Source organism: Mustela erminea, chromosome 1, assembly GCF_009829155.1.
Source record: "Mustela erminea isolate mMusErm1 chromosome 1, mMusErm1.Pri, whole genome shotgun sequence".
Classification (NCBI taxonomy): domain Eukaryota; kingdom Metazoa; phylum Chordata; class Mammalia; order Carnivora; family Mustelidae; genus Mustela; species Mustela erminea.
Window position 1 is genome coordinate 35,288,441 of NC_045614.1, and position 13,385 is coordinate 35,301,825.

Consider the following 13,385-nt stretch of genomic DNA (forward strand, 5'->3'; position numbering starts at 1 on the left):
ATTTTTCATTCATTGCATAATGATTAAAAAAGGACATAAGACTGATTTATCGAATGGTTTTTCTCTCCATGGAAAATATGGAGCTAGAGAAAGATGACTTTTTAACTGTTGTCCATCTGTGAAATTGATGAAAACAGTGTGAACTGATAAAAAAACAAAAGAAAACAAAAAAACAGAAAAATTTGGCCTGTTAAACATTTCTACGCTAAAAGAAAAACCTTTAATGTTGACAACCGAGCCTCACTAAATGGAACAAGTTTGCGTGTATATATTTCCTTCAGCATTGTGCAGACTGTAGTCATATTTTAACCCGTTAGACATCTGTGACACTTACCTGGGCTTCTGGTTTATATAAAATTTTTATTCTTACATTGCAAAATCTGTTAACAGAAATGGTGGTTGACAAAGTTGAGTGGAACTGAAATAATCCCAGAACAACTCAAATTCTCTAATTTTGAAGTCACACCTAAGATGTAAAAGAAAAACTGTGAGGAATGAAATCAACTAAAATGAGAAATACACAGTCCTTAGAGCTTAAAAAACATAATTTTATTTAAATTTGCGAACAGATAAAAATTTACCAAAATTTAAACAAAGACTCAATTCAAATTCCTTCCCACCACAGAAATGGACTTTTTTTTTTTTTATAGATTTTATTTATTTATTTGTCAGAGAGAAAGGAGCTAGAGTGAGCACAGGCAGACAGAATGGCAGGCAGAGGCAGAAGGAGAAGCAGGCTCCCTGCCAAGCAAGGAGCCCGATGTGGGACTCGATCCCAGGACGCCGGGATCATGACCTGAGCTGAAGGCAGCTGCTCAACCAACTGAGCCACCCAGGCGTCCCCAGAAATGGACATTATGAGAAAACGCCACATTCTCTCAATTACATTTTCCCAGCCGGTAGATTCTGGACGGACAAGAGAGGGGAGAAAAGATACCAACACAACAGAATTTGATCTTCAGCACGGTCTTGTCTTGAAATGGCTTAATTATGGAGATTTCCATAAGAATCAGCATTCTTCAGTTTTGACATTGAAATAGACCCTTCTATGCCAAAATCACAAGTAAGGCTTCTGGCTGTATTTTTAGTGTGAGGTAAACAGTATATTCAATATTAAGGCAAACAGTCGAATACACATGTGGGATATTAATGTGGATCATCTACTGTACGATAGTATGTTTTGGAACATTCAGGGATTTTCTAAGCATTGGAATTAGAAACTCGTAGAAGCTGTTGCAGTGCACAACACTTCTGAATGTCTTAGCTGTGTCTTTTTGAGAGTCTGTCAAATGGAATCCTGAGTTTTTTTACAGCATGCATTTTTTTTTATTAAAAATTGTTGTAAATTTGTTGTAAATGAACCAAGGTCTGTTCTCAAATTCTATGTAAATACACACACTGTTTGGCCAAATACACTGCTCCCCCAAAGCTGGTGAAACATGCCTAGTGAGCAGGCTGACCATGACGGAAAAGTATGAGAACAGGACATGGATAAAGGTTCTAAGTGAAATCAGATTATTTGGCTGCCTAGCTGTCTTATTCAAGAAAATGCAGAAATGCAGATTTAAGAACTTAGGTACAGTGATTCATCCCCTGGCTCATCCTTTCTCCTTTTTCCCCCAATGGGATAATCATTTCCTTCACAGTGATGACAAAAACATTACTTTTCCCGGCAAAATGGACTTCTTCCTCCAAGAGGTCAGGGCAGAGCTGTCACTTCTTGGCCACGCTAGCCACAGACTTCTTGGCTGCGTCCTCCAGGTCGACGGCCGAAGTAATGGGGAGTCCACTGTTATTGAGAATGTTCTGGGCCTCGTGGACATTGGTTCCTAGAAGGTGGGGGTTGGGGGGGTACGAAGAGTCACTCAAATGAAACTGGAGGTGATGCCCCGGGAAGTTTCCTACGAGCAGAAATTGTGCAATGCCCAGGTCTCATGAACACAATTTAATTAAACTCAGTTCCAGCTTCTTAGGATCCAGATTTAGCTATTTACATATATTCAGATGACGAATATACTTTTTTTGTTTTATGGTTTTTGTTTTGTTTTGTTTGCTCTTTTTACCTCAAATACCTGGCATTACAAAGATGCTACCTATATTTTTTCTGGCATTTAAAAAATGCAAATCATGATTTGCAAGGTTCTTACAAGACTGTGAACAAAGAAAAACTAGTGACTACTTAGTCAACTAGTTTGAAAGAGGAAAATCCTCTGGAATGGATCCATCCCTTGCTTGAATAATCTGAATACGGAATCTAAAGAAAAAGAATGGGATGGGACAGAATATTGAAAGTAACACAAGAAGATGCAAGGACTGACCAATCCCTAGCTTTTCACCAGGAAATGAATTAATTACAGGTTTTAATCAAGGTCGTTGATAGGGAAGAGGATGTGACAAGATCTCTAACAAGTGGTGGTCTGGCTAGAAAACAAGATGAAAGATAGGAATTGCATGAGACCAATGGCTTTTTTTGTTTTGTTTTGTTTTGTTTTGTTTTGTTTTTTAAACTGATGAAAAGCTGAAATTTCTGCTGATAATCTATAGTCAAGAGGCTTTCATGCAGGTTTGGCCCATGCCAGAAGTCATTTGTCTTAAAGACCTCTTGAAATGAAGGGTCTGAGTTGGCACTCAGCTAACGTTCTGAAAACCCACCCACTGATGGCACTGGTCTACTGCTTTGGGAAGGACAGCATTCCACACCTCTGTTCTTGCTTCCTCCCCACTCTGTCTGACAGAAAGGGCAGAGGACCCAAAAAGAGCACTGCAGCCTGCTGGATTTGTAGCTTCTGCAGGCCAAGCTACCCTCCACTCCCTTGCCCAAAGGTGTGCTTCTGCAACTGACTGTTTAGCATGCAAACTGCCTCTCTGTTCTTTCAGAGCGAATGAGCCCGTTGGAGAAATGTGATAAAATTTAAGAGTCTAATGAAATACCTCATCTTACATCATTTCCTATGCTTCTATCTAGTTAGCAAGACAGAGCCTATTTATAAACAAAGACCTTGAAATATAGGCCTTAGAGGACCTATGCGTACAAATAAAAAGGAGGCACTCGGTCAGCATGTTTCATCCAAAAAGGCAAAGGCAGAGTTAAAGAGGAAGAGTTGTGCTAGCAAGGTGACACAGTGTTGATTCTCCTGGGAGCCTGGGGTCCCCATAGTGGAGGGGAAGGGGACACTTGGCACTGCATCTTTAGTTCAAGGCTGACTCACTGCTGTTTTCCACAGCAATCTGCTGAATGACCTCTGTGGATAGCAACAACTCAAAAGGTAGGAAAGTTGTTACCTAAGATCCCCAGCTTCTCATTCTGGCTCTGTTGTGCGTTAGTTGTGTAACTCCTTTGAGTCTCAACTTCTTTATCTCCAGACATAACATTAGGATCATCTGCCCCATAACTAATACTCATTAAGCACTTTCATATTCCAGATATGATGCTAAATGACTGGTGAGCAGCACATGAAATCTTTACGAGGATGGTGCCTAGATCTTACTGTCCCTCTTTCACAGATGACACAACAGAGATGAGAAGTTGAACTCTGCTTGCCCTAATTATACAAGCCTTCATGTTCTAAAGATATACCAATCTGTCTCCCTGTCTATAAAATGACAATAATGGGGCGCCTTGGTGGCTCAGTTGGTTCAGCGTTCCAACCCTTGATTTTGGCTCAGGTCATGATCTCAGGGTGGTGAGATCCAGCCCTACGTCGTGGGCTCTGTGCTGGGCATGCAGCCAGCTTAAAATTCTCTCTCTACCTCTCCCTTTGCCCCCCATGCCCCACCTCTCCTCCTCTTTAAAATGAGAATAATAATGCTGATAGCACAGACTGTGATGAGAAGCAAATGGAATAATACATGTGAAAGGATGTCATAAATGTCTGTCTGCGCGCCTGTGGCAGACTTGCCTGGCTGTCCACCAAACTTTCAAGCTTCTCTTCTATATGGGACAGCTGTTGCCAGGAGGAAGCTGCCCAACCAGGAACTACATTTCCCAGGGCTTCTTGCATCTACGTGGTATCACATGACTGAGTTCTGGCCAAGGGCATGTGAGTGGACATGAAACACACACCTATGAAAGTTGCCAATATGAGCCTCTGTAGTCACCCAGTTTTCCCTGTCTGCACTCTGGAACATTGCCAGCCAAGACACCTTTTTGAAGATGGCAACAACTCCTTCAGCATGGATACTATCATAATTCTGTAGAGCAGAGCACCCCCACTCACTCACCCTCTTAGCCTTTATATGAATGAGGAAGAACGTTCTGTTAGGACTCACGTTTTAGCGTTTCTCTGTTGTTACAGGAGCCAGTATTACTTTAACTGATATGTTACTTTTTAAAATTTATTTTTTATTTATTTTCAGCGTAACAGTATTCATTATTTTTGCACCACACCCAGTGCTCCACGCAATCCATGCCCTCTATAATACCCACCACCTGGTACCCCAACCTCCCACCCCCCGCTCCTTCAAAACCCTCAGATTGTTTTTCAGAGTCCATAGTCTCTCATGGTTCATCTCCCCTTCCAATTTCCCCCAACTCCCTTCTCCTCTCTAACTCCCTATGTCCTCCATGCTATTTGTTATGCTCCACAAATAAGTGAAATCATGTGTTGGAGGGGATGTGGAGGAAGGCGAACCCTCTTACACTGTTGGTGGGAATGCAAGTTGGTGCAGCCTCTTTGGAGAACAGTGTGGAGATTCCTCAAGAAATTAAAAATAGAACTTCCCTATGACCCTGCAATTGCACTACTGGGTATTTACCCCAAAGACACAGATACAGTGAAAAGAAGGGCCATCTGTACCCCAACGTTTATAGCAGCAATGGCCACAGTCGCCAAACTCTGGAAAGAACCAAGATGCCCTTCAATGGACAAATGGATAAGGAAGATGTGGTCCATATACACTATGGAGTATTATGCCTCTATCAGAAAGGATGAATACCCAACTTTTGTAGCAACATGGACGGGACTGGAAGAGATTATGCTGAGTGAAATAAGTCAAGCAGAGAGAGTCAAGTATCATATGACATGTTACTTTTTAAGTGTGGTGGGCAGCTTCCAAAAGTGGCTCTGCTATGATCAGTCCCCACCTCCGGGTGCTCATGCCCCTGTATAATCCCTTTGGCTGTGGTTGGAGCCAGCAACTTGCTTCTAATGAGTAAGAAGAGAGCAAAAGTGATGAAAGGTCACCTCTAGGACTAAGTCACAAAAGCCCATGTCTTCTTTCTTGCTCCCTCTGACTCTTTGTTCATTCTGATGAAGCCGACTGCCGTACTGTGGACTGTCCCATGGAGAAGTCAGCAAGGACGGAACCCAGGACTGCTTTCCAGCCGAATGCCAAGGAGTAACGGAGGCCTACAGTCTGATAGCCCACGAGGAACCGCATCCTGCCAATGGCGACAGGAGTGTGTTTGGAAGCAACCCTTCCCTAGAGGAGTCCTGACATAACCCTAGCCCTGGCTGACACTTGGAAAGCCGCTTTGAGACCTTGAGCCAAAGGACCCAGCTAAGCCACAGCCAGATTCGCTACCAGAGAAACTAAGAGATCAACAACCTTCCTGGTGTTAAGCTGTTGAATTTCAGGGCAGTTTGCTATATAGTGGTTACTCAACTAATGAAGATATTAAGATTTATTATTTCATTAATACAACCTCAATGTTCATTTTGATTCATTTGGTAAAGATTCAGGCAAGGTCCCAGAGGTTGAAAAGTAGGACAGAGGATCAGACTGTGGCAGGTGTTCAATGCAAGGCTAAGGGATTGTGACATTAATCTGTGCATAGGACTTTCATGGAATCATGACACGATGTGAAGCCAAGTCCTGACTGACACAGAATGGAATTGGTCTTTGGACCACAAGGTCAATGAAAGTTAAATATATACATTTCTGTCTCCTTCAGCAGAGACACGGACTAGAGTTCTCTGCCAGGGGAGAAATCTAAATTAGGATTTTAAAGAAAGGCTCTCCTCCCTCTTCCCTTTCTCTTCAGAGCGTCTCCAATCTCAACAGACAGCCCCCAAGAACCCCATGCATCAAAGACGCAGGTTCACCTGCCTGAACATTCCTCATCTCTGACTCTACCCTCCTTTGGTGAGAGTCCTGTGCACACAAATCTTGCCCAAGCCTGTCAAGCTCTTTCTGTGTAACTGGACTGGTACAAGAATCAGCAGTGCCAGTAGGAGTGGTAACATTAACAAAAGCAATAATAGCAGCTCTCACTTAGCATCATGCATTGTCCTAGGGTCTCAAGTATATTAGTTCATTTGTTCCTCAGTGGCAACCCTGAGGAACCCTACGGTTCCTATTTTCCTTTTACAGAGGGGAGGACTGAGGCACAATTAAGTTAAAGGTCAAAGTCTAGCTAGCCTGGCTAGTAATAGCTAGGAAATAGTGGAATAAACACTGAACTTGATCCCGCACTGGTTTGAATGACTTCTGGACCTAATGCTTAAAACATCGATGCTGAACCTTGGATGACCCCTTCTTACAATTTTTATAAATACATGACATCATCATCATCGTAATCACAGTGATGATTATAAAAAAAGAATCTTTGTTTTCAGTCTTCCCACAATACTTTATTTGAGACTTTGAACTGGTGAGTTTCGTGTTTCTAAAAGACCTGTGAGCCAGGTGTTTATAAATGAGTTCTTTTTATTCATTTATTTACTTTTTTGACCAAGGGCACTGAGGCTTAGTGATTGGCAGGATTCAGTCTCAAAATCCTTTGTTCTTCCTACTCAGTTTTTGATTTCCTGGTGACTCTTGTTTGACATTTAAAATCTGTAGCACTTTCCCACGCATGAAATCATTTATAGCATCAATGATGCTATAAATTACTTAAGAGCAGGGATCAGGTACAAGTCAGGTGTCCGTTTTTTCCGACCTCCCTGTCTGGCTGTACCTACCCTACCCAGTCTCCTACTAGAGGAGGGACCACGTGGTGTTCTTTGCATGGAGGCAGATGTGGACTGTCCCCACAGCACGACTGCACCTGATCCAAGGGTGATCCAAATACAGATGATGGTCATTAGCTTGTCCAGTTAGATTTGCTTTGCTGAGAATCTGAATGGGTAGTATACATGAAATAGAACGGGGCAGCCCTGAGAAGACATACACAGCTCTAAGTAATAAGCATGCGAGAGGAAGGCAGTGCAAACATGCAGAGAGGAGTGCTGTCAGGGCACAGGCTGCTGGAGAGATGCTCCGGAGGGCGGTCTCCACGCCCCAGCTTCCTCCTCCTGGGGGCCAGCTGCATCCTGGCTTCCGTCCACTCTGAGAACTGCTTATGCACTTTTACCTGTATTCCTTTCCATGGCTATAGATGAAACCAGCTCTTGACCATTTTAGGTTTTTGATACTACTTGAACTAGTCTCTCTTCCTTGCAACCAAGAAACCTGACTAAGTCAGTTCCTTAACTAATGCCTTGTTCTGGACACAACGTAGCGCCCGGTATTCCAAAAGGGGTGACATGACTGATTTAGAAATTCATGAACTGCAGAAATGCTGGGCTGTTGGCCTTGAGTCCTCCACCTAGAACTCTTGCCTTCTCTCTGCTCGGCTGAGACCCAAATGTTTGTGAGATACCTGTTTAAATGGCATTTTGTTGGGGACACCTTCCTTGTCACCACTCCCCCAACCCTCAAACTAGAGCGGGGGTTTGTCAAAGAGCTTCTACAGTACCTGTACATCCAGAATCATAGCACTATTGGGATTGCTCACTAACATTTCTCTCTTGCCCACCAAACACAAGCTTCGTGGGGGCTGACACTGTGTCAGGCCGGCCCACCAGGATCTCTCCGAACTCGGTGCAGCAGCTGTTATGAAGCACCTGCTTGTTGATCGACCGAATGACGATGGGCAGACTCATACATGGCAAGTGTGCTTCAGGAGGTGAGGTGTGGGAAGGTGCTTTTCTGATCACTTTGCTGGCCTGATAGCCCCCAAATAACTACTAGCATTGAAAGAGAAGCCCCAAACCACCTGAAAATAAGGCGCGACTGTTCCCGAGTTTCTTGGCTTCCGTAGTGGCCTCCTCTAAAAAGCGCTGAGGAGCAGCTGGCTGGCTGAGTGCCTGGAGGACTCCAATCTGCTGCCCCTCCTTTGGCCCAGCAGCTCGGCTTCCCTTGAGCTTGGCCTTCCACCGCCCTCTTGCTCAAGGTTAACAACGAGGGGGCGGGGCCAGAAGAGGGGGGTGGAACAGCCCTCAGGAAAATGGGTCCTTCTCTCCTTCCAGCTGTTCCTACAGGGCCATATCAAAATGCCTAATTGCTTCACAATTCCAGGCTCCATTAAAGTGAATTTTAATTATGCTGGCAGTTACACTTTAATTATAGCCTTAATTATTAAGTACAGGCTAGGCATACTCAGAACCCCAGCATGTGCAAGGGAGGGACAGGGAAAGGAAGGAAGAAGAGGAGAAAAAGGAGAGAGGAGAGGGTAGGGGAGGGGTGGGGGACAGAAAGGAGTTGGTGGGGGAGGGGAAAGAGTCGTGAGGAATAACCCAGAGAGAGACACACATAAAAATAGAGGTATAGACAAGAGTCAGATACAGAGAGCAAGGGCAAAAACTGAGCCCATCAAGTCCCCAGTGCAGCAGCCTCTATGCTGACCCTGCCAGCACTCTGTCCCAGCACCCAGGCTGGTTTCTCCCTGAACCCTTCTGTCTTGTTGCCCACATACCCTGCTTCCCTCATTACTGCAAGAGAGCAGCTCCGGGGGCGCCTGGGTGGCTCAGTGGGTTGAAGCCTCTGCCTTCGGCTCAGGTCATGATCTCAGGTCCTGGAACCGGCCCCCGCATCGGACTCTCTGCTCAGTAGGGAAGCTGCTTCCTCCTCTCTCTCTGCCTGCCTCTCTGCCTCTGTCAAATAAATAAATAAAATCTTAAAAAAAAAAGAGAGAGAGAGCAGCTCCAAGGGGAAAGTGGGGACACAGAGAGAAGAGGGTCAAAAAGAACACTAGCAGCATCAAAAGATCATTGGAAAAGAAAAACAGAGGAAGCCTTGGGCAGATGTTTGCTGATGTGTGGGTTCCTTTCATTGACGATGCTCTTTTGAATATTCAAGGTTGGTTTCTTCTTGATTCAGCAGGTGGCTGACACCTGCTCCCCATCCCCTTCCTTGTCTTTATTTCTAAATAGAAACCACCATAGCTGCTTTAAACTCTAACACAGAATTAAGAGTTCCAAAGACAGTGTTTACGCCTGTGTACCTAATTACAAAGGGAACTGATCTCTTCCCCACATTTAAATAGTGCTGCTGACATCCTCTAATATTTATTAAATGCTGCATTGCTTTTCAATGAGGCTGCAGGACAACAGTTTTAATAACCACCTAAAGAGATAACTGATTGACTCACACTTGTTCAACTTCAAGCACTTCTTAACATCTGCGTGCTGAAAAGCTGCTAAGCTTTTCAAATCTGCCCGATGCCTTAAAAATGGCAATGCACAGAGAATCAAACGGGAATGGTTTGATAATGAAATCTCGTTCTACTGGCAGAGGATATTATAAAAAGAATAATTATTAAATTTTTAAGTTTCCACTGGTGCATGTTTTACCACTGACTTCCTGCCAGCAGGTGGAGTGAGAGAGCTGTAAACAGAGACGCAAGGTTAATTCATCAAAATCTAATACTTGCAAGAGAAGGTAACACTGGACAGAAATTACTGGGTTTTGTTCAAAAGGTACGCCCACTCCCCCCCACCCCCCAGTTAGGCTTATCACAGGGCTGTGAAGAAAACTACTCTCCAGTCTGGATGTATATGGGAGCTGGGATTTTTTTTTTTTTTTTTTTTTTAAAGAAAGCAATAGTTGTCACTTACTGGATATACACTAGGTGCAATTAATGTCTGTTGGGTACATGAGTTAACGGGTTCACAATTATCGTATCACTTCAACCATTAGCAACCTTAAAGAAGACCTTGCTGTTTTGTTTTATAGGTTTTATTTATTTATTTGACAGAGATAGCACAAGCAGGCAGAGAGGGAGAAGCAGACTCCCTGCTGAGCAGGGAGCCCTACGTGGGGCTCGATCCCAGGACTCTGGGTTCATGACCTGAGCCCAAAGCAGCCACTTAACTGACTGAGCCACCCAGGCACCCAAGAAGACCTTGTTTTTAATCCCTCATTTTACAGATGAGATAACTGAGGAACTGGAAATCTTAGGAACTTGCCCCATGCCCCCGGCAAGTCAAAGGCTAAGCTGCGATTAAGAATCTAGGTTTATCTGACTACAGAGCCACAGGACAACCACACAGCCTGACCTTCTAGTGCTAGAAAGAATCCTAATTATCCTTTAGCATAAATCTCTTGTTTTCACTAGAGGAAACTGAGGCCCAGAAACATTAAATGATTTGCTCAGGTCAAATTACCAGTGAGCCACGACAGGTCTGCCTCTTGGCCTGGTGTTCTAAGTCAGGGCAGTTCTAAATCAGCTAAGAATAGTTTTTACATTTTTAAATAGTTAGGGGAAAAAAATCAGAAGAATAATATTTTCTGATGCATGAAAATTACATGAAATTCAAATTTCCGTGTCCATAAATACAGTTTCACTGGCCTACAGCCAAAGTGATTCATTTGCAGATTGTCGACGGCAGAGCTGCTGGGACAGAGTCAGCACGGCCCATAAATCCTCCAATACTTCGACCCTGGCTCTAAGCAATGGTATCTTCCCCCCCTCCGTCCTGGGGAGAAAGGAGCTCAGTGGAAACGAACCCAATTCTACAAAGCAGCAGATTCCTCCTAAAATGTTCTCTGTCCTTTTGCCCTTGGTCCTCTTTCATTATTCTCCTTTCAAGTGACAAGCAGATAGAAGAGGTCCATTTTCTTGGTGACATGTAAATTTAGATAACGTATCACATCTCTTTTGTCCTATTACTGTACTGTTAAAAATGGAATACTTCACCGAGAGTCCGGGGTAGAGTCCCGCTGTGTCGGCAGTCCTCCCCTGTTTGAGACGACGTGCACCCCATGGCTCACACCTTGCTCGGCACACTGTCGCCAAGGCTCCCTGAGTAAGCCCCTCGGTCGAGCTCAGAATCAGGGTAATGATGGCAGCTAACGTTTACTGAGCCAGGGCCTGTATAGGTTATTTGAAAACGCATCCGCTTCTTACAACAACCGCATGACACTGCTGCATGTTTATTCCCATGTCCAGATGAGAAAACTGAGACTTTTTACCTGGTTTGGTCACGAGAAGTTGAGTGACCTTGGGAAGTTACTGTGGTTGGATGAGTATCTTACAGAAATGCCTTGTATCCTTCACCTTTTGGGAAAATCAAGAATGACTAAGATACCCTATAGGACTCTCTCTTCTGTACCTCTATATTCCTAGGTAATTTCTTCTGCTGCGGTAAGAAGTAACCACTGCTGAGGATGTGAGTGTGACAAGTGTTCTCAAGATGCCAGCGGGAGCCACTGCTCGTAGTGACAGGAAGCCGATGGCCGGGTCGTGAAGCTGGTGTGCATGGACTTAGGATTGTGCTAGCGAGGGTGAGGATGAACTCTGATATATATCCATCAAGGGCTCATGTGAGCTGTTGATGCTTTTGCTTTCAACTATTTTAACTGTCCAAAAAGGCAACATATAAAATATGTTGGTATGGGAGGCTTACTGTTTTTTATTTATTTTTAAAATTTTATTTATTTACTTATTTGACAGAGAGAGAAAGAGAGATCACAAGGAGGCAGAGAGCAGGCAGAGGGGGAGGGGAGCAGGCTCCCTGCTGAGCAGAGCGTCTGAGTGGGACTCGATCCCAGGATCCTGAAATCATGACCTGAACCCAAGGCAGAGGCTTAAGTGACTGAGCCACCCAGGTGCCCCGAGAGACTTACTATTAAACTGGAACCGAATGAATCCTCTGACAAGCAAATTCTGTACGTACTAGGAATAGGGCCATTCTTGTAAAGAAGGGGCGTTCTATATACCTAAGCATCTGCACGGAGCTCCCCTTCGTGCCTTTCTTCAGTCTACCTCATGGCTTTCAACTCACGTATATTCTAACACATGGGTGATTTCAGGACTTTTCCAAGGTAATTTTGGTGGTGTGAGACTTCTGTCTGGAATCCTGATTTCTGGAACTCCACGGCTGCCTGAGAGGGAACATCAGTGCATTGCTGCCCATGATTCTGTACCTGCACGGGGGAACGACTGCGAGATCTCACTGCTCATCTGGTCCTTGAGAAATTACTCTTAGAGCCTAAATCTTTCTCAGCTTTCACAAAACCATTCAGAGCTGAGGATGGAGAGGGCTTTAGACTCAGAGATCACGAGGCGTTTCCAGAATTCTAGGTCTTGCTGCTGGCCTCTTCTCTACCCACACCAGGCTGCAACTTAGGCCCCACTGTTTGTCTCTGAACGATGCTTTATTATGGCAGAGCCATGCCCGTTCCTTTCTATACTGTCTACACTGCTTCTGCGCTACATGGCAGAGGTGAGTGATTGCAATGGGGAACACGTGGCACAAAGCCTAAAATCGGGCCGCTTACAGAAAAAGTCTGCAGACCTTTGCTGTCTATGGTCCACATTTTTGGCTTTGTGGCTGTGGCATACGGGAACCCAGGCTCATCTCACGCCTTTGCAGCCGGCAGCCCCCGCTTCCTGCTTCTGATGCAGCAGGCAGCTGGGCTGGCAGTGGCCGGCGCTTGGCTCGAGTGCTCCCACTCTTCATTCTCACCTCTGCGGAAGACAATGACCCCAGAGCTCTTTGCCACTGAGCTGGGGTATAGTCTCAGCATCTTTCTTGGTACAGCCCTGCAGGCGGTCACTGCCGATAAAGAGAAGGGGGCTGGAGGTGAAAGCTGTTTGTCCTGCCTGTTCTCGAACATTCGAGCGGAGTCTTTCCTCCTAGATAGCTCTGTCTTTGGCCAGCCTCAACGTGGTATTCTCCGGGATAGTCTTATTAAGAGGACCACCTGCTACCTCTAAGGTAGGACAGACAGAATCTACCAGGGTGTCCCTCTCCTCATCGCAGTGTGTTCTTCTTCTCTTTGGTGGCCGATCAAACACGACTTTCAAGTGTTATACACGGAAACTGAGGCATGAAGAAATGAACCGACTGATCACTCAGAAAACACCCACAAAGAGGATGGTGGTGTTGTGATGTGCAGGACTTAGGCTGTGCTGGTCCCCAGGCCGGCCGTGCTCTAGAACCCCTCGTTATTACGAGTGCCCCGCAGAAACAATGTCAGGCTCCTGTTCCTGAGGGAAGGACCACTGGCTAGACTGAGGCGGCCCCCTGACCAAAACACAGCCCACGCCCAGGGAAGACCGATCACTGGATGTGCATCAGAGGGGCATCTCCTTCCAAGCAGAGCATAACACTGTGGGTCTCTCTCCCCTCTGACTACCGCTGGCTCTGCACTAGCAGCGGAAACACTTCTCTGACTGA

General features: G+C 45.1%; 1 protein-coding gene across 2 annotated transcripts in view; it reads right to left on the reverse strand.

Moving 5' to 3' along the window:
- Positions 1 to 955: 955 nt before the first annotated feature.
- SUCLG2 (succinate-CoA ligase GDP-forming subunit beta) overlaps positions 956 to 13,385 on the reverse strand; it is a 266,471-nt gene continuing 254,041 nt past the window's right edge. For both annotated transcript variants that reach the window (XM_032324636.1, XM_032324626.1), the window contains exon 11: positions 956 to 1,829. In XM_032324636.1, the coding sequence (XP_032180527.1) occupies positions 1,714 to 1,829 (116 nt within the window). In that variant the 3' untranslated portion in view covers positions 956 to 1,713. The remainder of the gene's footprint in view (positions 1,830 to 13,385) is intronic.